At 47.3% G+C, this 27,413-nt stretch overlaps 1 protein-coding gene across 1 annotated transcript; it reads left to right on the forward strand.

Annotated features, from left to right (window-relative positions):
* The first annotated feature begins 1,934 nt into the window (after positions 1-1,934).
* Positions 1,935-27,413, forward strand: DUSP29 (dual specificity phosphatase 29). Its single transcript, XM_073793419.1, has 3 exons — positions 1,935-3,691; positions 17,496-17,716; positions 26,706-27,413. The coding sequence occupies exons 1-3, from the start codon at positions 3,450-3,452 to the stop codon at positions 26,933-26,935; spliced, it is 693 nt and encodes a 230-aa protein (XP_073649520.1). The 5' UTR covers positions 1,935-3,449; the 3' UTR covers positions 26,936-27,413.

Here is a 27,413-nt window from a genome sequence, read left to right on the forward strand (position 1 = left end):
TACAAGGAGGCGGGCAGAAGGTTCAGCATGCAGTTACTCCAGTGTCTCCCTAAAATCCCTTCTTCTGAAGCCTCCTTTGGTGGCAGGCAGGGTTCAAAATGGCCCAAACCTCTAAATTTAGGTAAATGGTGCCCAGCTTTGACTCCCTTGGAAACAAGAAGAGCTGGTGCCACAGACGGGCAGAACTCCAGACTTCTCAAAGTCAAGGCGCCTCAGGCCTGCAGCGGGGAGGGCGTGGCCACTCTCAGGAGACTGAGGTGTCTGGACTGGCTCTGCTGTAGAAGTTTCAGACCATCCCTTAAAATAACACCTCCTTTGGTGACTGGATATGCCAGCCGCCAGGCCCCAGAGTGAAGTTCGGGTCTGAGCAAGTCCCTGCTGCAGAGGGCTGTCCATCCTGTACTCTGTTCCTCGCTCACCTTCCCCCGCCTCCAAATTAGCCCAAGGCTCCATCCTGCCTCATCAGCTCCAACTGAGCCCCTAGCACAGGCCCCCCAGTCTTACTCGTTCACCCCGAGTCACTCCTTCCATTCATTCACTAGGCCATCCCCTCATTCACCTTCTGAGCACCTCTTATGTGTCAGACACCGAGGCTGAAAACAACATGAAAGAGCATCTTCAAGGAGCCTTGGAATAAGGCTGTCCAGCCCTTCCCTCGTCCCAGTCCCACACCCTTACTCTGGGCTAAATACCTGGGTCTGCACGTCAATGAGAAGATGGAAAGCATATTGAGCACCCTTCCTACCCTTCTCTTGACTCAACAGCTCCTTGACTCTTTTTTTTCTTTTTTTTTGGCTGCGTTGGGTCTTAGTTGTGGCACGCAGGATCTTCATTGAGGTATGCGGGCTCTTGGTTAAGGCGCGTGGGCTTCTCTCTAGGTGTGTCTCGCAGGCTCCAGGGCGCGTGGGCTCTGTAGTTTGCGGCACGCGGGCTCTCTAGTTGAGGTGCACGAGCTTGGTAGTCATGGCGTGTGGGCTTAGTTGCCCCGCGGTATGTGGGATCTTAGTTCCCTGACCAGGGATTGAACCCGCGTCCCCCGCATTGAAAGGCAGATTCTTTACCACTGGACCACCAGGGTTATCCCAGCTCCTTGACTCTTGAACCACATTCTTGGGCAATTATTATCAAACTTTAGTGAGCAACAGACTCACTTGGGAGCTTGTTAAAATACAGACTCCTAGGCCCCACTCTGGCCTAGGGTGCAACCCAGGAGTCTGTATTTTTAGCAAGTGCCAGATGATTCTGTGGGAGGTGGTCTTTAGATCATGCTTTGGCAGACTCCAAAGAAGGGTGGCCTCTGTAGCCCATGGCCCCCCCACACCTCAACTCAGGATTCTGCAGGAGAAAGTCACAGATCCAGGCTTCCCCCCAAACACTGCTAGCCAGTGATTCTTTAATTCATCTCCTGTGAACTTGGGAGAATCAAATTTCCCAGAGCGGTGGTTTCAGCATTTTCCTGTTCTTTTTTTAAAAATTTAATGGACAATTTCAAACACAAAGAGGAACAGTATGACCTTGCAGCCATCATCCTTGGCAAATCCTGCCTCATCATACCTCCACCTATACCCTTCTCTCCGACACAATATATTATTGTATTTTCCAATAGTATTATTTTTGAAGCAAATCCCAGACATTATATCATTTCATCTGTGAACATTTTACTACGTATTTCCAAAAGATAAGGCCCTGAGGTATAATTTAACTGTCTTCTGAATCTCCTGCAAATTGGTTGCTAGATCTAGACTCTGAGGACTCTGTTCAAAGACCCAGGTCTTCCTTTGGCGAGGCTCCTTTCGTGGTAGCGGTGATGTGTTCCTCCATCAGAAGGCCCGTAACGTCTGACGTCTTTTATGCTGCCAGCAGTCAGTGCTCAGTGCCTACATCCATTAGCTCATCGGGTGTTGTAAAATGGTGCTTCCTTCCTTCTTTATTGAAGTTCTTCTATAAAAGAAAATCTCCCTCATCTATCCAGTAGTACAGTTTGCATCCAAAAGGAATGACAAATGCTAGATTCCTTCCTTTCACTGGCCTGTCTTCATAATGAGCTGACTCTCTAGCATCTTCCAAAAGTGAATAATTGTTTTCAGTATCATTATGATTTAAATGTTTGATGTGTTTCTACTAACTGCAGTTATTTTTATTATTCATGCTCAAATTGTCCCATTTTTGATAAGTGGGAGCCTCTTCAAGATGTGTTCTGGGTCTTTTCGATAGGATCCTAATGGTCTTTGAAGCTACTGGGGCTTTATTACATTCTTCAAGTCCCTGGCCTGCCCCTCCCCACCCTGCATCCTCCACCCCAACCCCTACCCTCTGGGCAATTTTTTTTTTTTCTCTCAGAAGACTTAGACCATGTGTTATAAGCATCCTCAATTTACAGTTTTCCTCATCTCCAAAATGGAGATAATCATGGTGCCTGTTTCTTAGGGTTGTTAAGAAGATTAAATGAGTTAATAATTGCAAAGCACTTGGAGCAGTGCCTAGCACACAGTAAGTGCTACATATTTGTTACATAAATGAGTAACGTTCCCTCCCCATCACTCACCTGCACTCACATTTCTCAGTCACTCCACCCTTTCCCCCTTCCCTCCAGTCTCCCAGCAGGACGAGTATAACCTCCCTTCCCAGGCTGCCTGAGTGTATCCGTCACTCAGCTCACGGAACACATGGTGCCCAATTCCTCAATGAATTCATTTCTTCGGGGACAATGGAAACTCTTCACCCATATTCCACCCGCAGAGCCTGACAAGCTCTGCAAATACACGTTCCAATCTGCAGACACAGCTTTCTAGCTTGGAATGTCTCTTCCAAACCCCTGGTAAGCTAGCACAACTGCCAGCCTCCTAGTGTGAGAGCAGCCAGCGTTGACTTCAACTTCCTAACAAGTTGACAAACCCTCACACAGCCAAGTTTCCTTCCACCCCAAGACTTCCGAAGCCCCGGAATGTGTGTGGCTGCCCAGACCACACAGGCTCTGGATTTCCAGGTGTGCCCTTTCCACTGGATGACAGCTCTCTGCAGACGCTGAATACCACAGGCCTGGAATGGCAGGGACCTCCTGGGCCTTCTTATTCAGGTTTTAAATGGCCTGAGCCAGCAGACTCCGGTCACATAAAGGAAAGAACAGGCACCAAGAAAGGGGTTAAATCTAAAAGAAAGGTGGCAGAGGACAAGCAGCCTGCAGGGATTTCTTAGACCTGAAGCCTGTTTGTGTCTGCAGCAAATGCCCACTTCAGAGGGTGCCCAGCATGCTTGCTTTGCAGGAGAATGGAATCTTGGGGAAGTGCTGTTTAACTGCTATCATGGCCTTCCCTATTGACCTCTGTGGCCTGGGAAGAGGAAGCAGGAGCATAACAGGCTGGGGAAATGCCAGCTTATATACCCTCCTCTTTTTTGTAAAGCCCATTCCCTACCTCTGTCCCTGCTAACCGCAATCCTGACCCTCTTTCATGACCAGCTGCAGAAAGGAAAGAAAATCCCTTGGCTCCAAAATGACATCCAGAGAACCGAAGACAAGCCTCAAGAATGCTTACCCGTCTGCCAAGAAGCTGCTGCCAAAGGTGGAGGAGGAGGGGGAGGCTGAGGATTACTGTACCCCCGGAGCCTTTGAGCTGGAGCGTCTCTTCTGGAAGGGCAGTCCCCAGTACACGCATGTCAACGAGGTCTGGCCCAAGCTCTACATCGGCGATGAGTAAGTGGCGAGGCCCAGCCTCACCTTTGGTAGCCAGCCCTCCCCAGGGCACAGCCCTCGCCACCTTCCTGCCATGAGCTCTTGCTTTTTAGGTTGGTTCTGAGAGAACTCTATTAGCTAGGGCTGGGTTTATTTTCCTATCACAGAAAACTCAGAAAACGGGCTTGGGCTTCCCTGGTGGCGCAGTGGTTGAGAGTCCGATGCAGGGGACGCGGGTTCGTGCTCGGTCCGGGAAGATCCCACATGACGCGGAGAGGCTGGGCCCGTGGGCCATGGCCGCTGAGCCTGCGCATCCGGAGCCTGAGCTCCGCAACGGGAGAGGCCACAGCGGTGAGAGGCCCGCATACCGCCAAAAAAAAAAAAAAAAAAAGGGGGCTTAAGCAAGATAGAGATTGGTTTCTCTCTCACATAAAAGAAGTGCAGAGGAAGGCGAGCTGGGGCTGGCATAGTGACTCCAGGGTCACCAGGGGCTCAGGCTCCCAGGCTCGGCCTCCACCATCCCCAGGGTGTGGTTTCTTCCTCCAGGGTTGCTTCAAGGTCTGACACTGCTAACAGGGACCCTGCCATCAACTGTAGGATCCAGACCACCGGAAGGCTGAAGGCAAGGAAGAGGAAAAGGACATCTTCCCGAAGGGAAGTCCCACCCAAGACTTCCCCTGCCCTTAGCTGCAAGGGAAGCTGGGAAATGTAGTCTTTTATTTTAGATGGGTATAAAACCAGCAAGAATAAAGTCAGTTCTCAGGTGGGTGGCATAAGAGCACATCACCATATGTGTCAGGAAGCACGGTAGACCTAGCAAAGTTGAGGTCACTGTCCCCTCTAGATTTTTATAGTCACCATTCCCCACTCTTCAAACAATTAGGAAGTGCCTACTGTAAATAATAATAATAATTGTACTTATTCTTTATTGAATACTATGTGCCAGGCACTGTGCTAAGCATCTTGCATGCATGACCTCACTTTATTTTCACTACAGCCCAATGAGAGGTCATCTAATTACTCCCATTTTAAAGACAAGGAAACTGAGGCACAGAGCAGTTAAGTAACTGGCCCAAGGTCCACAGCTCAGTAAATGGCTGAGAGCTGGGATTCAAATGCCGTTTGGCCTAACCCAGAAGCTTTCATCCTGACCAGCACTCCTGCTCCTCCCGCCATCCCCCAGGATTCCAGCTCATGGCTCATCTCTCTGAGATGGTGCAGGACCACTGCATGTGTGATTTTTAATAAACACCTTGCTGCTTAAAAACCTAGAGATAACTGTCTAGTCATGGGAAATCAGGGGCAGAACCCCTTTTCTTTTTTTTTCTTAATATTTTTAAATGGAAAAAGTTACAAAAATTATATGCCCTTTTACACTAAATTAAACTAAATAGAGGGTTATAAAAAACTGCATAATCTCCCTTTGTCCTCTCTTAACTCTGCCCTGAGTAAACAGCATTAAGCTCACTTTATGTATGTTATTGCAAACATAAGGAAATATATGCATACATTTAAAGGATTTTTGTGTGTGTGTGTGTGTGTGGTACGCAGGCCTCTCACTGTTGTGGCCTCTCCCGTTGCGGAGCACAGGCTCCGGACGCGCAGGCTCAGCGGCCATGGCTCACGGGCTCAGCCGCTCCGCGGCATGTGGGATCTTCCCGGACTGGGGCACGAACCCGTGTCCCCTGCATCGGCAGGTGGACTCTCAACCACTGCGCCACCAGGGAAGCCCAAGATTTTTATTTCTTTTACATAATTTTTAGCAGAAAAAAGGAATTATACTCTTCTGTACTTTCAATATTCCTTAGTATAGCTGTACCATAATCTATCCAATCATTTCTCAGTTATGAACATTGGAGAATGTGGGTTCCCCTAAATAGGGACTCTATTGTTTACTTTTTAAAAAACAATAGCTTTATTGAGATATAACTTGCATTCCATAAAATTCACCCTTTTAGAGTGTACAATTCAGTGGTTTTATTATATTTACAGAGCTGTACAACCACCAGCTAATTTCAAAGCATTTCCATCACCTCAAAAGGAAACCCTGAACCCGTTAAGTAATCACTCTCAATTCCCCATATTCCCCCAGCCTTAGGCAGCCAACAATCTGCTGTTTCTATGTATTTACCTATCCTGGACATTTCATATAAATGGAATAATAATAAATGGCCAATTGTGACTGGCTTCTTACACTTAGCATACTGTTTTCAAGGTTCATCCACGCTGTAGTGTGTATCAGTGTTTTATTCTTCTTTATTGCCAAATAATCTCTGTACTATTTTTGCAACTTTTCTGTAAGTCTAAAATTAGTTCAAAATAAAAAAGGCATGCATACACTTTGACCTCAAATATCGCTTTCAGAAATGTGACTTACAGAAATAAGAGTACCAATACACAAGGAAATATGTACAATGTTTATCATTATTTGAAGTAGCAAAAAAGGGGGGGAAATCTGAATCTCTTATCTTTTAATAATAAAATATTACATAAACGTAGTAACTATATTGTTTTCCTATTTTAAAAGTAATGTAAACTCATTGTATAAATATAGACCTCTTAGCTTCCCTATTTGTAACAGGTTAACAAGAGAACCTTCCTCATAGGATTGTATGGATTGAGATAATATATGTCAAATATTAGTGCAGTGCTTAGTACAGAGTAAGCACTGAAAAAGTTTAGCTATAATAATACAATAGTGATTAATGTAAGGAATAAAACTTTTAAATATCTCAAAACAATCACCCAAGTCCATCATGCCAAGCCTACTAAGATTGCAGTACATTTCCTCCTACACTTTCTACATGATACATTTGGTTTTAAATTCTTTTTATATAGTTGTGACAATATTGATTATTCATTTTATCTTGTCTCTTTTCCACATAGCGTCATTCATAAACTTTTCCCTTACTATATACTTCTCATATATTTCATTATAATAGTAACTATAATTATATATGTATTATATCAAATGGATAGAAGATCATTTATTTAACCACCTTCCCTACTATTGGACATATCGGTCACTTTCACGTTCTCACTTTTATAAATAATGCTGCAGTGGACATCTTTACTCATAAACTTATTTTTATATTTAGGATTATTTCCTGAGATCTGACCCTACAAATGGTATAAATAGGGGAAGGAGGATTAAGATTTAAAGACTTACACTGTCTCTGTGTCTTTCTCTGTGCTGTTCCCTTTGCCTAAAATGCCCTTCCCTTCACCTCATCTCCGTGTCCAGATTCTATGCATTCTTCAAAGTCCACTCAAATCACTTCTGCCATGAAGTTAGCTTTCCCAATCCCCATGGTGAGAAGTAAGTTTTTTCTCTCTGTATATTACATACTACATTTACCTTCCCTACAGCTTATAATAGTAACAATAGCCAAATTATATTGGATTCTTACCATGTGCCGTGCCCTGTGCTAGGCATCATTGAACCCCCCTAACAACTCTATGAAGGAGGTACCATTATCTCTCCCATTTAACAAATGAGCAAACCAAGGCTCATGGAGTTCATCCATTTAGTCAGTCAGTATTTACTGGGCACCTTGCTAGGAGCTTTGGGGGATACAAAGAGGAAACTGAGGTTCAGAGAAATTAAGTGACCAGCCCAAGGGTACACCACCAGGCAGTGGCAGGATATATTCTCAAACCAGGATCAAGAAAATGTGGTCAGTCAGATAAAGAAGCTGTTTTCCAGTTGAGGAGAAGAGATGTGTAGACATGTAACAGGGAATAGAAAGAGAAATAGGTAGTGGGTTGGAAGGAGCATGGGGTTGAGTCTTGGCTCTGCCATTTACCAGTGTGTGATTTTGGACAAGTTATTTTACCTCTCTTCCTCTTCTATGGCAACAGTAACAAGGCTTATCTCACAGGTGAAGATTAAATGAATTAAAACAAGTGAAGTGCTAGAGTAGTAGCTGCCACATAGTAAATGCTCAGTAAGTGCTTGGTATTATGGAGCTGAGAAAGCATCATAGGAGTGGTGAGTTCTAAGCTTGGCTTTGGAAGATGGATAGGATTTCAACAGAATTCTAGGCAGAGGGAACAGGGTGAGAAAAGGCATGGAGGTGCGAACAAACAGGGCGATTCATCTGGAACATTGGGGATGAATGCAGTAGAGAATGTGCTTCCAGAGGGTCTGAGATTAAGCCAAGTTTTACTACTGTGTGATCAGCTTAGACTTAGCTATGCTGTGATGACGGGTATCCCCAACATCTTGTTGGCCTACCAGAACAGTGGTTTACTTCTCCCTCATGTGACATGTCCATGGTCTCTCCACTCGACTCCAGGACTCAGGACTCAGCCCCTCTCTGGGATATTGTCAGGCTCCCGGCAGAGGGAAAAGAGAGACATGGCAAACCACAGACTGACTTGGAAGTGACACAAGACACTGATGCCCACATTTCACTGGCCAAAGCAAGTCCATGCCAAAGCCTCATGACAATGGGGCAGGAAAGTGTAACACACCCCTCCGGATGGGCAGCAAACATTCCAAAGCGTAACACACAAGGTACCACAGCCACAGTCGTCTCCAGGTGCAGAGGCTTTGGGTAGGTCCTTTCACCTTTCTGGGCCTCAAAAGATGGTTAGTGAGAGGATTCAAAGAAATAATGGAATGTGAAAGCATTTTGTAAATTATGAAGTAGCAGACAAATGCAAATGTTGTTATTATTGCTACTTAGTGAGAAAGAAACCTGGGAAGGTAGGTCAGGGCCAAGGGACTTTATTCAGGAAGCCACTGAGTGTCTGAGCAGGATACAAATGGCCTAGTGTAATAGAGTGACAGACAATAGGGTTTGACGCAATAAGATATGCTTACTTCCTTGACATCTGACCATAAGTTTGCTTCCTTCAAGCAAGGGAATGTCACTGCCCTTTTGATTCAATCCAGCTCTGCCTAACTGAGCCCCCAAACAAACACACACGCACAGTCTAGGCAGGCTCCACAGTCAGCGTGTGTGACCTGCGTGCACAGCCCAGGAGAGGACCAAGGTCAGCACCCACCTGACCTTGCCCCCATCTCTGCTCAGGGTCCCTCCTTGACACCCACTTAACAAGGTTAATGATACTCACAGATGCTTACTGAGAAAGAAGTTAATTCCACCGTCAACGCAACCACACCAAGGTTACAGCCTGGCTGAAAGCAGGCACAGCTGCCCGTGTCTCTCCGTCTCTTTGTAGGTATTGCCAGAGCAGTGAAATGCTCATAGCTGGCTCCTCATGCACGAAGCCTCAGTTTTAATTTGATATTTGCACTTAGGTTGAGTGTTTCCGTTCCCTAAAAGCGCCTAAGATCCTTAAAAGCCAAGGATCTGAAAGTTAAGGTGGTTAGGATCCAGGAGTGAGAATGGGCGTCCTGAGGCAGCTAGAGCCACCGGCTGCTCCTGAAGTCTAGACCAACGATGCCTGGGACCTGCTGGGCACCAGACTGACCCCCAAGAAGCAGCTCACTCTTTCCCCACTCCTCTCTCCTCAAGCACAGAATGGCTGGGCATCTGCTCTGGAGCCACAACGTCTGGGTCAAAGTACTGGTTCCCACGTGGCCTTGGGCAAGTCACTCAAGCTTTCGGAGCTTCAATTTCTTCACCTAGAAGATGTGGATTCAATGGGTTAATACATCTGATTCTCAGCACAGTTCCTGGCACACCCACTGTGTGTGAACTATTAGAGATCAGGCAGCTTCTGGAAATCCAACTCACAGTGTGAGACGGAGGTAAAGAACAGTCACTACACTTTGCCACTCAGCGTCCCTCTGCTAAGGGCAGCCTTGGGACAGAAAACACCCCTGGTCAAATTTCTCCCAGGAGATGCTATCATGAACCCAAGTCCAGGTTGGAAGGAAGGAAGTCCCTCTGAATGGGCCTTCTCCAGCCTACTCCCTCCATAGATGCTGTCCCGGCCTTCCAGGGACCCGGGTGCCCTAAGGCCTGAAGGGGCAGTACCACGTCAAAGCCTTACATGCTTGTGGGTTTCAGAACGTCTAAAGCATTTTCTCAATCTCAGCTTATTCCAAGGGGATCACCAAATGGGATGCCTGGTGACTCCAAGTGTCTGTTGCTTACCAGCCTGAGGAGAGCAGAGATGTTCCCCCCATCCTCCCACCCACTCCACCATCACCACAGCCTGGCGAGAAGAGGCCACCGACAGAGGGATGTGGCTGGTGTGAAATGTGCTGGGTCAGCGGCGGGGGTCAGTGCAGGCCAGGCAGCTACCTTTTGGTGGCCTCGTGGGGAAGTCTTCCTCGCTCAAGGGCTCAAAGCACAGCCACCCTCTCCCACCCGTTTCCTACAACTTGGTAGGGGGTCTGAATCTGCAAGTGGGAACGTTGGGGACAGTGTGGAGTAGAGCGAAAGCCCTCCAGCAGGATTCGGGGCAGAGAGTTCAAGCCTCCAGTGTGGGCGGCCATTCCGTGTGGCCTTTGGCAAAACATCTTAATGTTCTGGGACTCAGTTTCTTTATTTGTAAAATAAAGGGATGATTTCCAACATCCCTTCCAGCTCTAAAGTAAAATTCTTTAAGAAATGTCTTATTAAATAAATTAGGCTTTATTAGGTTCAAGCACGTACTTGTTTTACTACTTTTAAGTCATACAAATTAGATTCAAATTAGGTTAACCAAGGGTTGCCCTCCAGAGAGCCAGGGACCGGCATTGATGATGAGATAAGAATAATTCATCACCTCTTATCAATCAGCAGTCCCTAAATGGGTGCTTCAGAAGTGCTTGAGGATGCTTGAAAGCACTAAATTTCTGTAATTTAAATATTCTCACTTTAATCTCATTCACAACTTCCATTTTCTGAGCAAATTCTTTTTTCTTTCTGTCTTGCTTCTCCCCAGTAGTCAGCAGGAGGGGAAATATCCTGGCTACCATCAAAGAGATTGTAAAGTCCCAGGCAGGACAGGCTCCCCATAGTAAGGCTTGGTTGCAACAGGATAATTGAGAAATCTCTCTTCCCTCTCACGATAGAGGCAGCCCTATAAGCCAACACCAAGGCTCTGCGAAGCTGCTCTGCCTCTGCCTGAATGGTGGGAGCCCTATTTTTATTATAACTACAGTCGCCCTCAAGGTCTGGCTTTTGGGGTCATTGACAGCCAGCAGCCCCTCCCTATAAAGCCTGACTCTTCAAATGCCTGGGCCAGCTCCACCCAGCCTGAGCTCACTTGCCAGGGGCCTCTCCAGCTCACCCTTTCTGCTTTTCTGCTCCCAACCAGACTGACAGCCTCTGAAGCCAGTGGCAGCTCTGGGGCTGGCCTGTAGTCGAAGAGGCTGGAGAGTGAGATGAAGGCAAATCAATGGCTGAAACGGTGCTCAGCTCAAGAGAGGACCTCTCACTGGTGCACCTGGACAGCTGCAATCTCTCCCCCCAAAAAAGAAAGAACTAATTCAGCCTTGAGGCACCAAGTAGAGCTAAAACTTGACCTGCTTGTCCAGGGTGGGCAGCAAAAACACAGCCAAGGTTGACAATTTAACATGCTGAATGTCACCTGAAAGAACTAGAAAACCTGGACTCTGAGCCTCCAGGTACCGAAGGCGACTAAGGTACAACTGGGCACCAGTCGTGGGCAAGGTGCCCAGGGTGAGACGCGGTGGCCCTGGCCTGGCTGGGCCTTCTCATGCTGGGTGACAGCTTTTCACCCAGCGATGTCAACCATTTCCTTTCGTGGTTAGCCAAATGCCTAGTCTAGTGATTAATACAACACCATTTCTTGAAACCAGGCTTCCCATGCATTGTCTTTCCCCTCTTAGCCTCCATCCTTGGAGGTCTAGAGTCTAGTGGGGTGGGGAAGATGATGAAGAGATTTCTAAGGAGTTAAAAACACTGAGACCACCTTATGTCTTTGCAACAGTCTCTCCTGAGAACTAAGGATAGAACATCAATAAAAATCATGGTATAGATTTACCCACTAAGTGAATATACGTTATGTTCATTACTGAAAATTTACAAAGCACAGACAAAAAGAATATTAAAATTCCCTATAATTCTGTTACCCAGAGATAACCACTGATAACATTTTGTCGTGCATCTTCCTATTGTTTGCCCCCCACCCTGGAATTTATCTTTTAACCTTTTAAAGAAACTTGACTATTGCATCACTCAACTTTACAAGAATCTTGTAAGGAAAGTACTGCCAATGTAATTGGTTCTATTTAACAAATAAAGAAAACTGAGGGTCCCAGAGGGTCATTGTTTTGGTTCATGCAGCAGTTTAAGCTTACAAACTACACCTGTGAGCCCTGTGTTTTCTGCAGCGCCTCACAGCCAAACAGCTTCATCATCAGCAAGTAACAAGAACACGCAAAAAACCAGACAGCTAGTGAATTTTGCCTTCATATCAGGTGAATTGAGGGAGATCAAAAGCTAGAAATGTGCCTGCTGTTTTAAAATTCACTTGCAAGGAGTAGGTGTGGTCAAGACTCCAGAGAAGGAGAAGGTCACCATCAGGGTCATGCCCACAAACTGATGTGCCACCACAAGTGTCACACGCATCAGAATAAATAAGGTGCCAGATTACAGGATATGGGCCGTGGACGAACAGGAGTCCATGATTAGGTGCGGGAACTCAGTGGGTCCTCACAGACGTGAGGGTACGGAGAACTGCCCAAGCTTTAGTGGACTTTCGTCAATGCCCAGTGCAGAATCCTGGCAACATGGAAGCAGCTGGTTCCCCACTGCAAGACAGCTGGTGGATGGCTTGTACAGATGCGTACTTGCATGTCCCTCCTCCTCTCTGTGACAGCACACATCTGTGGGAAATAGACTTCCGGGCAGGGGCTGAGGTATGTAGGCTAGGAATCAGGAGGGCCCCCAAGAGGTCCGAAAAAGTGGAATGCCAAGAGCTCTGCCCAGGGAGACTGCTCTTACTTGCCACTCCTCAACGCTGGTTAAAGCAAGTTTCCTGGAGGAACTCTGAGGGGCTGAAAGGAGGCTGGTCCAGGCCGGAGAAGGGGGAAGGGAGGGAAGGTCTCTGAGGAAGAAAGTCCCTTTCTCGGCCCTCCAACCCAGATTCAGAATCCAGAGCGAGGCCAGAGGTTCACAGGCAGGAAGAAGAGCTAAAGAGATCTGGGTCAGAAACAGGGATGTGACAATGTTCTGCAAAAGTAAAACCGTACAAGTCCAACAAATGTGGGAGAAAATGTTCAGCCTCATTGCTAAAATTAATGAAAATGAGATTTTTTTGGTCTATGAAATTAGAAATGAACAAAAATCGGAATGTTAATTTGAGCAAACTTTCTGGAAGACAATTTAGTAACGAGTATCAACTGTGTTTAAAATGCTCATATCTGTTGACCAGCAATTCCACTTCAAAAAAATCTCTCCTAAGGACACAGAGATGTGCCCAAAGAAACACAGCAAGTTGTTTGTTTACAGTGTTTCTCATTGTAACACCCATCACTCTGTCTCCAGGAGAGAGACAGACGAGAGAGACAGACGAGAGAGAGAGAACACAAATGTCCAAAGCTAGGGGCTTGGTGAGATAAAATTGAGATTTACCTATGGAATGGAATAGTATGCAGCTATTGAAGGCTGTATGTTGACCTAACAAGATGTTTACAGGGACTTCCCTGGTTGCGCAGTGGTTAAGAATCCACCTGCCAATGCAGGGGTCATGGGTTTGAGCCCTGGTCCGGGAAGATCTCACATACTGTGGAGCAACTAAGCCTGTGCACCACAGCTACTGAGCCTGAGCTCTAGAGCCCGCGAGCCACAACTACTGAGCTTGTGTGCCACAACTACTGAAGCCCGTGCGCCTAGAGCCCGTGCTCTGCAACAAAAGAAGTCTCTGCTCACCGCAACTAGAGAAAGCCCGTGCGCACAACGAAGACCCAACGCAGCCAAAAATAAATAAATAAAATAAACTTTAAAAAATGCTTCCAAAAAAAGAGTTTACAATATATCACCATGCAAAGTTTTGGAAACTGTATATATAGTATTGTATATAGTATTGTAACCCCCACCCCAACCTTTATATAAAATATACAAATCTATTCATGGAAAAACAACTGGAAGATCTTTTTTTTTTTTTAACGTCTTTATTGGAGTATAATTGCTTTACAATGGTGTGTTAGTTTCTGCTTACAACTGGAAGATCTTATATCAAAAGGCAAATAGTCTTTATCTCTAGGGAGTAGAAATACAGGTGTTTCGTGTGTGTGTGGGAGGGAATATGTTTTCCACATTCTGCATAGAACATGTGTTATTTTTGTAATTAAATGACATATTTTAATTCTTTAATATCTTTATTGGAGTGTAATTGCTTTACATTGTTGTGTTAGTTTCTGCTGTATCACAAAGTGAATCAGCTATGTGTATACTTATATCCCCATATCTCCTCCCTCTTGCGTCTCCCTCCCACCCTCCCTATCCCACCCCTCTAGGTGGTCACAAAGCACCGATCTGATCTCCCTGTGCTATGTGGCTGCTTCCCACTAGCTATCTGTTTTACATTTGGTAGTGTATATATGTCCATGCCACTCTCTCACATCGTCCCAGCTTACCCTCTCCCGCCCCCATGTCCTCAATAGATTACTTACACCTAAGATTTTTCTTAAACAACCAGAAACTGATGTTTAGGCTCCTGAATCACCTAAATCCTTGAAGTAATTTCTTAACCCTGTTTTTCTTCTAAGCTTTTCTCCTTTAGCAGAGGCACATTTCTTAGTCTTTCCCACATATCTGAGCAGGTGGCCCTGAAAGTTAAGAAAATTAAACAACGCAGCACCAGGCAGCACCCTTCGACCCTACCCCACTCCCAGTGATAGATGAGCTAGGTGTCTGGGCCAACTGGGGATCTGCCTCCCAAACAGCCACTGTCTACTGAGAGTCACTCTGTGTATTTGCAAATCCCCATCCTGCCGTGGATACCACCCAGAGCCCTCAACTGGACTCTAAGTAAGCCAAGCTGGGGGAAATCTCCCGAGGGGTGTGTGAGGACGCCACCTCCCCTTCCGGGCCCAGGTAGCCACAGAGCCCGAAAACCTGCAATGGGCTTCAGGATACCCACCAGGTCTAATCCTCCGCATGAGCCCCTTTCTCTCCCTCAGACACAGTCAAAACCAGCTCTGGTGGGGCGGCGCGGTGAATGTAGAGGTGTCATGCAATGAGTCTTGTTGCATATCTACCCTGATCCTTGATCCCCAAAGCAGCAAAGTGCAAACTGTTACTGCCAGTTGATTATGTTGAAACCCAGCTGCAGAACCCAGCGAGACCAGTCTTTATGGTGGGTAGGAACTTCCTGTCAAGGACAGTTAATTTTAATTTTTCCACTGAGCTCAACCTCAAAGTAAGGTTGATTGCTACTCAGCAAGATGGACTGCATTAGTGGAGGCTTTAATTGAGCGCAGATCTATGTCCCCAAAGCATAATGTTTGTTGTATACATACTTTGGGATGAGGAGAAAAATGAAAAACAGACCTTTCTGAGGAAAAATTGAAAGCAGAATGGGTTTCGTAGTCAGGATGGCAGCCCTAAAAGCCAGCTGCAGGGCTTGGTGGAACTCCCCATCTCCCCACGCCTCAGTTCCCATGGGCTGTTTGCACATGTTTCTAAAAGCTCAAGGCCTGTGTTCAGGTCTTCCAAACACTGGACTCCACTGTGGTTCCTCTCATGACCAATAAAAAGCCCCAGGAAAGCAGCGATACCCAAGGGGCCCTTGGCCGAGGGACCATGGCTTGTGTTTCTACTGCATGAAGCCTCCCCGCTCAGGGTGTGGATCCACATTGGCATCCAATATGCTCACTTCTGTCCACGTCCTTTTACCAGTGGCCTTGAGATGAGTCCTCAGCTGGAGCGCATTGCCACTTTTAGCCTCCTACTGTTACAGTTCCAGACCCTTGTCACCTCTTCCCTGAGCTGTAGAACTGGGCTTTGTGCTGTTGAGGGAGACGTCATCTCGAAGCTCAGATGGGATCACCCTCCTCAAACACCATCAAAAGCTCTCCCTGACGCCCAAATGCAGATCCTGACATCCAAGCACGCCATGGTCAAATCCCACACTCCCTCTCCAGACCTTTCTCATCTCTCCTCTCATATGCTATGCTCTGGCCAAACCAGTCCCCTCCTCCCTGCCCCCATTCCCCATCCATCAGCAAGTCTGCTGTGACTTACTCCAGCCACCTTCCTCTCTTGGCTGTATAACCGCGACAGCCTCCAACAGAGCTCCCGCTTCTATTTTATGTTCCTCTCCAACCCATCTCCATGCATCAGCCAGACTGATCTTTAAAAAAGCAAACAATGCTCAGCCCTTCCTTAAACTCCTCTGTGGCACGTGGCACACCACATTACTCAGAGCAAAATCCAAACTCTTCCCTATGGTCTACAGGGCCCACCGTGAACCAGCCCCCCTTTTCAGCTTCCCCTTGTACCACTACCACCCTTGCTATCACAGCCACACTAGTCTCCCTTCTGTTCTTAGCATCTGCTGTTGCCTCTGCCTGGAGGAAACACTTTCCCTCCAAATCTTCCCCTGCCTAGGCCCTTATCACCCCTCAGTCTTAGCTTAAATGCCACCTCCCCGCAGGGGCCTTCCCTGACTACCTTACCAAAAACAGGACCACGGTCACTCTACACAGCTCTTACTGCTATCTGAAATTATTTATCCACTTATTTGCTTTCCCCATCAGAATCTAAGCTTCCCAAGGGACCTTGACTAACCTGCTTATTGCTGCATCATCAGTACCCAGGACAGTGCTCGGCACGCAATAGATTCTAAATCATTAAATTGGGGATAAATGATTGGTTACAGGAAATAATAAACATTTCCTGGAAGCCCTTCATTATCTCCAGCCTCCATCCCTTAGGTTGTGCTATTTCTTTGGCTTGGGCATGCCCTTGCCTCCCTCTTCCCCTCCATCACCAAGTGTTGACACTTGTAGTAAGGCAGGCTCAAAGCCCTCTCTCCAATAAAGTATCCCCTGGCCCTTCTAGGCCGAAATAACTCCTGCTTCCTTTGCCCCATGTTCCAAAGCCACCTACTTTAACATGACTTTTACTCTTTGTTCCTGGAAATTCTTGGCTTCAAGAACTTCCTAAAATCAATTCCAGTAACAGACTGCTCAAACAGCTCTCCTCTTCAGAACAGTGCTTTGCCCAAGTAGACAATGATTCACTTATCAAAGCAAAGGTTTTGCACTGTGTTCACCAATCTCTTGAACATCAAGATTAAGAATTTTGCCAGATCCCAATCAAACCGTCACACTGAATGACCCATCTTATTTTTTTTTTCAAGTTTTTGTTTTTTTTTGGGGAGGGTACAACACACTGGCTTGTGGGATCTTAGTTCCTCTGCACAGGGATCGAACCAGTGGCCCCTGCAGTGGAAGGGTGGAGTCCTAACTACTGGACCGTCAGGGAATTCCCTGAATGACCCATCTGAAACCATTCATTCGAGCCCCAACCTCCAAACACTGTCAACATCCAGAGGGTTCAGAGGAGGGGCCGGCTTTAAAGGGTCTCCCCGAGGCTCTATGAAGGTGGCCCTCTCCCTTACATTCAGCTTTGCCTGATGAACAGGTTATTCTGATGGCCTTAGAGGGGATCTGGCAGCTGACAGTCCACTCCCGCGGACCACTGGGGTCTCCAGCACCAAGCTCTTCTGTATTTGGTGAATGAAAGAATGAATGGACAAAAGAATAGGGCACAGTGGTCAAGGGGTCAGTAAGAGCAGGGCTTGGAGTAGGCAAGTCCTTCATTTCAACGGCTAGGCCTTATTTTGGAAGCCGGAATCGAGAGTGGAAACCCATGGGCTGCACCCGACTTTCCCCCAGATCCAAGCCAAGGCTCCGCGCAGCCGACCAGTCTCTTTCCCTCGCACCCAGGGCGACGGCGCTGGACCGCTACAGCCTGCAGAAGGCAGGCTTCACGCACGTGCTGAACGCGGCCCACGGCCGCTGGAACGTAGACACCGGGCCCGACTACTACCGCGACATGGCCATCGAGTACCACGGCGTCGAGGCCGATGACCTGCCCACCTTCGACCTCAGCGTCTTCTTCTACCCAGCGGCCGCTTTCATTGATGCTGCACTCCGCTACGATCACAGTAAGAGACATTCGGCCTGCGCACGGCCCCGCCCCCAGCCCTTGGCCACCTCAAGGCCCTGCCCCAGCCCGAGGCCCCACCCCCAGCCTGAGGCCCCGCCCCTCCGCCTGGTGGGAACAGGCATCTGCACACTTTAAGTAAGCTCCCCTTGCAAATCCCGCCCTGCCAGGGTTGCTGGAAATGTCTGCTCCCCTGGAGGCTGTGAGCACCACTGAGCTTGCTGCTGCTGGGGTCTGGCCCTTGGTTGCCGCTATGGGAAATCAGAATCAGGAGGGCTCAGAGGAGAGGACTTTGGCCTGAATCTGTCTTCCCTGAGGCACAGCAGCCATCTTTTGAACGCCAGGGGTGGTTGGGAGCCCTCAACGGTGGGATGCTGCCAAGGTGCTAATTGTACCTGGGTCCAGACCAGACTAATAGCCAAGGGCCTCGATGCTTGAAAACCCTCCGGGAGCTGACTTGAGTGGGAATCTAGGGGAGACTCCAGATTCTCCTGCCAGCCAACCAAGTTCATACCTGCCTCCCTCATCCTCCCACCCTAGTCATATTCAGTCTAGTGAACCCTCCTGTAGAAAGCTGACAACCTATTCTTTCTAAGTGGCAAACTATATTTGAGAATCTGAGTTTTACACTTATGATGTCCAAGTTTCCCAAAGTTAATTAACCGTCTTTTAAATCACAGTACTAGTCCTCGTAGCCAAAATGCAGTCTTAGCGGCCCTAATCCAGGTAAAGTCTACAAGCCTACTCTGGAGAGAAGGGCACAGTGTAGGTATGCATCTGACTGAGCCAATATGCCGTGATTACTGCAGGATGTACCTCAGTGACATTCCACAGAGGCCAGAGGGACTTCAACTCCCTGATCTGTGCTCTGACTTCAGCCCCACGTGTCACACCCTTTTATGGGGCCATCACATAATTCAGGGTATACAGTTACTAAAGGCCTTTCTTACCACAAGTGGTTGGGATTACAAGACTCAGTGACTGACCAACGGGCCTGTTTCAGGAACTGCAACCTGCAGCTGGGCCTAGGCCACGTCTGCTGGACAGTCCCAGAGTTTGTCTTTATTTTGGCTCAGAAGGCTGTGACAGAGGGAAGGAAAAAAAAAAAAAAAAAACCCACAGAGCTGAAGTTCTTGTCTTAGGGGATACCTCATTTCAAAGTCATCCTTTTTATGAGTCTATTTATGGGCCATCTTTTGAGTTAGGCACATTCTGGGTTTCCAAGCAGGATCAAAAACGCAACTGGACTCTGACTCATCACCATAAGGTGAAATTCGCCTCACAGTATTTGAAGTTAACTGAAAACATATTTGACATGAAAAAACAAAAAGCTACCACCACACGATCCTTCCGATTCTGTTTAATGTGCTCAACTTGCCGTTACTATATCTTCAACCATCCCCTTAATGCAAGGGGCCTGGAAGGCTTTGGAGAAGACGAGGCTGCATTCAAATTCACGCTGCACAACAATGTGATTTCTAAGCCTTGATTTCTCCATCCGGTGATGAAAATATTTACCTTGAAAGGTTATAATGAGGATCAGCAGTAACCCACAAAAAGCACTTAGCCTAGAACCTGGTGCACAGCAGGCTGTCAGATGTGTTTGATAAAGAGAGGTCTCGCACCACGAAGCACATAACCACACCAGCACGTGCACATCATCATAATAAAGTTTCCAACCCCCAGAGGGGGTAAAAAAAAAAATGAAAAAAAGACATTCCAACTTTGAACTACAGTGGTATGATACACGCAGAGGACAGCCTGCCGGGGTCCTGGCATGCCATTTTAGAGTCTGCCCCCACTGCCGGATTAGGAAAGAATGGGCTTTGGGGTCATATGTTTAGGCCTGGACAGATCTCAGAGCATCGATGTGGAGATGTCAGGCTGGCGTGGGTCGTGACGGGTAGACCGGGTGGTCGCAAGCACCTAGCCGAGAAACAGTCAAGAGGGAAAAGCACATCCACAGGTCAGAGGACATGCAGGGAGTGTGGGCCTCGCCCAGCTGGCTAGGGATGGGAAGCAGGACAGGACCCTGTTGCCAGTGGGAGGCCAGACTCCCTTCTCTGTGCCCTTTGTATTTGCATATCTAAAGAATTCCTCAAGCTGAGGGCTCAAACCCCAACCCTTCAGGACCAGGCAGAGGCCATAAATGGATGACGCTGGCTGCGTGTGGCCGCGGGGTGAGGGGAGAGGGTGATTGTGGCTGAGCTGAGAGCCCCATATCCCCTCCAAAGGGGACAGCTGCTACTCAGTCCCAACCAATGATTGTCTTGTGAGAATCAGTGCCAATGTGGTAGATCTGACTTTTCATGAAAAGTCTCCAATCTGGATTTTAACGTAAAATTGCTCAAATTTTAAGTGTTGGCAACAAATTGAAAATCTCTTAAAACGCGGCACAGCCCAGACAAAAGAAACCCAGTGGCCATCAGTTTGTAACCTGTGCCCTGAGTAGTCAGAGTAACAAAATAAAAAGCTCGTCAGCATTGTCAGAGACTCCATACATGGAGATGGCGTGTGCTCAGCATGTATGGCACAGGCAGTAGGCAGCCTGGACAGGTCTAGTCACTCCCTGGAAAACCACGGGACACTCCTGTAGCATTTTAGGAGCCAGACGCACTCGTATATTCCTTATTATCCTCTCGATGTAAGAGGTGTTGATGGACAGTCTGGCCAAAAGGCAAAGACATGTCCTTTTCCTCGCTCTGTCTTTCCTGTTCTTCCTTGGCTAGCTTCAGCTTAGTGTATAGCGTTTCCCACCACGGCTCCTCACAGCCAGTCTCGTTCCCTCTTTTTGAAAAGCATCCCTTGTGGTGCTGCAGAGCTGTACCTGTGGTCTGTAATCTGCCACATAGGGCCCACCCCTGTGTCTGCCCTACCCTGATCTGACCCTTCCGAAAGAACTCCCCAGGCAACCTCAGACACTCTTGAGAAATCTTAGAGATGATCTAGTCCAGTGTTCTGCTCTGAGAGCTGGGGAAACAGAGACCCAGAGAAGCCAGCTGATGTGCTGAGGGTCACAAAGTTAATCAGGGGCCAACGGGCATCGCTTCTGTCACTCAGGCCTCACGGAAGAGTCCTTTGTCCTTATTTTGAGCATCTGGTGACTTTGCTGTATAAGAGGTCACCCAATATCATGGAAGGTGAGACGTTCCAGCTGGTTATAGGATCTAAAACAACTGAACTTGTCCTTCTTCATCAGAAAAAGAAGTACAGACAACATACTGCCTCGGGAGCCCCATTTGGATTGCCTTCACTGCTCCTGGCACAGCATCCTCAGAGCTGAGTTACTGTGGTTTTAATTTAATGAAATCTTCTAAGAAATCCCAGGGCGATACCATGCGGCTCTAAAGATCAGATTGTAGTATCACCACTCTCCTTTTATTCTTTCTTTTACTTGAACAAACAGTCCACAGGCTGCTTCGGAAGCCATCTTATAATCTATTATGGATACGGTAGGTTTGAAGAAATAAATGAAGTCTGTGTTTGAGCAAGAGGCTGTTTCTCCGGCGCTTCTGAGCTTTAATCAGACCAGATTTTCAGGGTATTTTAAGGGTATCCTGACCCACTGCAGCACATACAAGCCTGCCCCCTGGCAGTTCTAAAACATGCCATGCATCCTTTTTCTGAGGACTTCCATGTGTGCAGAACTATTTTGGGAGAAGTAGGAACTCTGCTTTTGCAGGTTCCAAGGTAGTGAGTGGGAGACAAAGGGCATCCCACACAAACCAAGGAAGTCAGGGGGGTGGTTGGTGATAACAGGCTTAGCCTATACGTCTGATTTGAGTGACAGAGGCCCACCTTCTGGTTGCCAGTGAAAACGTGCCATTAGGTAAACAGTAGAGGTTCTGGATTTGGCTTTTCTTCATAAGATTGTGGGAATTCACCTTTTGGTGAAGGCCAAAGGAGAAATATTTAATTGAAACCATCATTTTTCAAACATAAATTGTGGCCTATCAGTGGGTTATAAAATCAATTTCGTGGCTTTGACTAGGATTTCTTTAAAAAAAAAATTGAAAAGATTAGGAAAGAATAGAAGACCTCAGCGTACACTGCATGTAAAAAAAGCACAAATTGTTTGTGAAAGTCTTGTCTGATACACACGTACCTGTGAAGCCCCCTTAACATCTAAGTCCTCTGGCTTCAGTGGCCTGGGCTTGAATCATAGTCCTGCCACTTCCCAGCTGTGTGACTCAGACACACTGCTTCTCTGCACTTTAGCTACCTCCTCGATAAAACAGGGATACTAATTTCTTCTACCTCATCAGGTTGTTCTGAGGACCGACTACAACGAACATATAAAGTGCTTGGACGATATGGGGTAGGCTGAACCCATGTACTTGTTAGCTGTGAATTTTATGATTGGCGGGGGGCGGGAGGCGGTTGTCACACAAAAAAGTGTGAAAGCCACTGACCTAGAAAATGCCAAGCCTGACAATGCTCCCTTCGGCTTCCTCTGGTATGGACCATGCTGTGAACAGGCTGAATGCAGCCTTCCTTGCATGTCTCCCGAACTCTCCTGAGAGCAGTTTCTCACCATCCAACGCTGGGCCCCAAAGGGTGGTGCTTAGCAGAGCCACACAGCAAAGAGGGAGCAGTGCCCTGAGAGTCTGGGGACGGGTCCTCTACCCTAGGAGGCCCACCAAGCTCACACGGCTGACAGCATTAGTGCTGCTGTCGTGAAAGCAAAGTTCAGCCGGGAGGACCTTCTGCTGGAGCGGAGGACCCCCATCCCCTTCCCCCCCCCTCCCCTCCCCCCTCCCACTTAACAGACTTCAGGCTCCCTAAAGACTTAATGAACTACAGCTTTCGTCTGTTTCAAGTCTTTAGTCATGACAGAAAGAATTACCCTTTTTGCCAGGGGAGGAAGAAACGCTTTAGTTATCAGCAGAGCTGGCAAGGGGCCAGGCAGCCTCTGGAACAGTCTGTGGGGATTAGAATGCCAGAGGTAGACGTTCCAGTCCAGGAGGACAGTCATGTCCATGAGCTGGGCCAGCCGCCCCAAACCCCACCCAGCACTGAAGAAGCCGCCCTGCTTCTCGCCCTCTGGCCTTTCTGGCCCAGGTGCACGGGGGGAAAAGGCAGCCACACTCTTGCAGCTCAGCGATGGGGATTGGAGGCCTGCATGGTTAGCCTGTGGAGATGCGTGGAAACGAATCGTGATAAAATTAACAGTTCTTTATGGGCGCCTTCTGTGTCAGCACTGTGTGTGCGGGAAGGCCACCAGCAGGGTCCTTACCATAGGGCAGGGTGTGCAGGCCTCTCCAGCTGGGGTGGGTGGGGAAAGAGAATCCTGGTGCCTGGTATCGGGCCCATCTGCACGGCTCATGCTGCCACGGTTGCTGACCATCACCGCTGTCCTGGGCTTGGTCCCATGAGGCAGGTGGGGAGTGGAGGTGAGAGGGACACGGGGAGCCACGTCCATTCAGAAGTGTTCTTTGCCAAGCTCATCTCCTGCTGGTGCTCCATAAACCCGGTGATGTCCGTGAGTGTCTCCTTGGTCATCCTTCCAGGCCTCAGGCATAAGAATCAGGAACAGGGACAGCACTGGGGTCACACAGCTCAAGGTGCCCCAGCCAGCTTGACCCCAGCAAAGGGATCCCAGAACCACAGGAGAGGGCCGCCACTGGGATGGCAGTGGTGGCAGTGCTGGGGACAGCCAGAGACGCTAATCTCATTACTTTTTCTGTCCCCAGAGCACAGCAGCAAGTAGCCACCACACAGTAGGGTCTCAATAACAAGTTGCTTTGAACTGTTTCTGGAGATGGCACCATCTTTCTGGGTGACCTCTAGCAGTCATTTCGCCTCGACTCTTTCCCCATCTGTAAAGCAGGGATGCGGATGATGAAATCTTGATGGTTGTATTAAGGATGAAATGAGATAAAACATGTTGAGGTGCTTTGTGAGCTCGAGTGCCACCAAATGGAGGCCTCAAGGATGGAAAGCTGCTTCTCATGGTGATTTCTCATTCGGCCCAGCTGTTTCCATGATAGTGGCGGAAGGGAGCTTTTTTCTTGTGGAGGGCTTTCTCTAGTTGTGTAGTCGTGGCGAGCGGGAGCTACTCTTCGTTGTGGTGCATGGGCTTCTCACTGCGATGGCTTCTCTTGTTGCGGAGCACGGGCTCTAGGCGCACGGGCTTCAGTAGTTGTGGCTCACGGGCTCTAGAGCATGGGCTCAGTAGTTGTGGTGCACCGGCTTAGTTGCCCTGTGGTATGTGGGATCTTCCCAGCCAGGGCTCGAACCCATGTCTCCTGCACTGGCAGGGGGATTCTTAACCACTGGACCACCAGGGAAGTCCAGTGTGGAGATGCTTCTAGATCTTCCAGTTCTCAAACTTTATGGTCTCAGATCCCTTTCACACTCCTAAAAATTATTGAAGGCCTCAAAGAGCATTTATGTAGGGTAGATCTATCAATATCTACTCTATTAGAAATAAGAACTGAAAATTGTAAAAATATTTATTTAAAACTAATAAAGTTAACCCACTGCATATTAACATATTTGTATGAAAAAAATTATATTTTCCAAAATAAAGTATGGAGAAGCACGGCATTATTTTACATTTTTGCAAATCTCTTTGATGTTAGGCTTATGAGAATCCAGGTGGGTTTTTATATCTGCTTCTGCATTCAGTCTGTTGTGATATGGTGTTTTGGTGGAAGTATATGGAGAAAATCCAGCCTTACTCAGATATATAGCTGGAGAAGGAAGGGCTATGTTAACAGCCTTTTCAGAAAACTGTGGATATTCCTCTTTGATACTACACCAAAACTTGACAAGTGATAGCGTCTTAAAGGTGAGTTGTGATGTGGAATCTGAAACCATACCTATAAACTTCATACTCTGTTACATGAAAATCCATTGGTCTCTCTTGCATTTTGAATGGATTTTTTACCCACACATGATTTTGTAATATCTCACATTGGTTATGTGGAAAATCTTGTTCACTAAGTTATGCAGATCTTCCAAATGTTGACACTTTCACTGTACATTGTCAGAAGACACATTTGTTAATATGACTGCCGATCTTAACAGAAAAATCTTAAGAGTATTGTGAAACTGTCAATCTCACAGTAGATACAAGTTTTCCAAAATTCTAATTTTTGCTTGAAAGCTTGCATTTTATCACTGGCAACGGACACTCTCAATTGTTTTCTTTGATGTGACAGGCTCACTTTGTTCACCTTCGAGAAAAAGTCTGCCAAATACCCGTTTGAATTACCATGGTTTTTCTGTCATTTACTCTTTTAAGTAAAAATGGTGTTTCATGAAACAGTGGCTAATTCAGCTTGCAACTCAATCTCCCATAAGCTTTTCCTTGAGATAACAATCGTACGTCGGTATGCAGCCAGAGTGCTTTATGTACACGTCCCATTTCATCACACAGAATATTAAGAAGTGTAACCAAGGGCTGAAATTCGATAAAATTAATTTTTACTGCTTCATCAAAGATATTCTTAAAGGAAATTGGCTTGTTTTTTCCCCAAGAGTGCTTGGTGGTGAATGCAACGATTACTACTACAGTTCAGTGTCCCTGCCATAATTCACGCTAAGGCACCAGCAGTTCTTCCCACCACTGCCTTTGTACCATCAGTGCAAATGTCAAAACAGTGGAAGAGACAAACATCGCCGCAGTACTATTTTGAAAATAATGTTAACTCCACAGATCTCCTCAGAGTACCTTGGGAACCCCCAGGGTCTTGGCTCATGCTTAGAGAACCGCTGATCTAGATGACAATTTGGTCACCTAAGCTGTAAGACTATTCATCCCCTGGTTACACCACATGACACAATAAAACTATTTTAATTTTTAAAAAATCTGACCGTGTGATTTTTACTGAATTGGCTTTGCTCACAGCTGATCTGAGGTTGCTGCCCCTTTTGACAGCTGAGGAAGTAGAGGCGCCACAGGCTGAGTGGCTTACCCCACACCCAGGTGGTTAGTAGCAGAACCGATCTCGAACCCAGGACTGCAAGAGAGAAGGCCAGGGCTCTGCAGGCTCCTGAGGCCACGTGAATGCTCACAGACTCCACGGCAAGCAGACTGCACCCTCTGTCTCGGCCCCTCAAAGGGCCCTTTGGGACTGTGGGTGCTCTCTCCTTATCCGAGGTCAAATGCAGCAGCACTGCAAATGGTGCAGAAAGCCTGCACTCCTCCACAATCCACCTGCAGCCGTGGACGGGATGGAATGCATCCTGTTCAAAGTGGATTATGGTTCATCCATACAGAGGAACTCTGTGCAGCCACAAGAAAAAAATAACAAAGAGAGAACTCTTCAGAGACTGATATACAAAGGTCTCCAAGATATATTGTTAAATGGAAGAAGCAAGGGATAGAAAAGTTTGTAAAGCTTGCTACCTTTTGGGCAAGAAAAGAAGAGAAAAAATATGTTCTTGCTATGTATATGCACAGATAATTCTCCGTTAGAAGAAACTGGTAATACTTGTTGCTTTGGGGAACTGAGGAGGTGGGTGCGAGGGAGGCTTTTCAATGCCATCATTTTATACCTTTTGAAATCCGAACCCTAGTGGCTGCCCTATTCAAACTAAGTAAGCATTAAGTAAATAAATAATATGAATATATTATAAATATAATAAATTAAAAGTGAGCGTTAAAAAAAACTCATAAGGCTCTCCCTTGGAGGTGCTTTGGCAGGTGGGAAGCATCAGTTTCAATCCCGCCTCCTCCTCACCGAGGCAACAATTATAACATCTGTGACTTATTGAACCTTTAATATGCACCAAGCAGTGTACCAAGTTGCTTTGCACCAATTGCCTTCACACCGACCCTAATGAAGAGGATACTGACAGTATCCCCATTGTACAAATGGGGAAGCTGGGCCTCCCAGCCACTCAGTAACCTGCCCAGGGTCCTACAGTAGTGGGAGAGTCAGGATCTGAGCTGGCTCTGCGTGAGCCTCACACCTATGCCCCACCCTCCAGGCCACCCTGCCCCTACAACGCAGGTGTTTCTTCTCCCCACTCCACTGCAGATAAGATCCTGGTTCACTGCGCCATGGGCCGCAGCCGGTCGGCGACTCTCGTCCTGGCCTACCTGATGATCCACAGGAACATGACCCTGGTGGACGCCATCCAACAAGTGGCCAAGAACCGCTGTGTCCTACCCAACCGGGGCTTTCTGAAGCAGCTCCGGGAACTGGACAAGCAACTGGTGCAGCAGAGGCGACAGGCCCGGCGCGGCGCGGACGGTGCGGAGCTGTAAGGCCCCCTCACGGGGTGAGCAGGATACTCGGGAATGAAGGGGCAAGGTTGAAAATAGCTCTGGCCTGTGACTTCCTTTGTCACAGAGATGGGACGTGAAACCAAAGCTTGACTCCTTCCCAACAATCTTAAACTTCCCAGGGGCCGGTGAACAGAGCGGGTAATTCATAGCGGCCTCCGGTAGGAGGCCAGCACTTGGCTTCACAGCAAAATGGGGCAGACGGGCTTCCCAGAGGCACTGGCTACAAGTGAGCACGCATGCGCCGTTTTTCTGTTTTTTTTTGTTGTTGTTGTTGTTGTTGTTGGTAAGACGGATGCGGAAAAGGATTTAAAGATGCGTAGACATTGTGCTGATTAAATATTTGGCTTTGTCTGAAAGTCACATTCTTTAAAAATAATTTAAAAATATAACTTTATTTTCTAACCACAGAAAAGTGCCTGCGAGAGCTGTTACAGGAGAGTTTGCACCGCTTGTTAGT

The sequence above is a fragment of the Tursiops truncatus genome, chromosome 16 (assembly GCF_011762595.2).
Source record: "Tursiops truncatus isolate mTurTru1 chromosome 16, mTurTru1.mat.Y, whole genome shotgun sequence".
Taxonomy (NCBI): Eukaryota; Metazoa; Chordata; class Mammalia; order Artiodactyla; family Delphinidae; genus Tursiops; species Tursiops truncatus.

Excerpts from the sequence above, each read along its gene's own strand:
- DUSP29 (XM_073793419.1), top strand. The coding sequence starts at position 3,450 with ATGACCAGCTGCAGAAAGGAAAGAAAATCCCTTGGCTCCAAAATGACA. Across the intron at positions 3,692-17,495 it reads AAGCTCTACATCGGCGATGA|GGCGACGGCGCTGGACCGCT; the intron begins GTAAGTGGCGAG and ends CCTCGCACCCAG. Across the intron at positions 17,717-26,705 it reads TGCACTCCGCTACGATCACA|ATAAGATCCTGGTTCACTGC; the intron begins GTAAGAGACATT and ends ACTCCACTGCAG.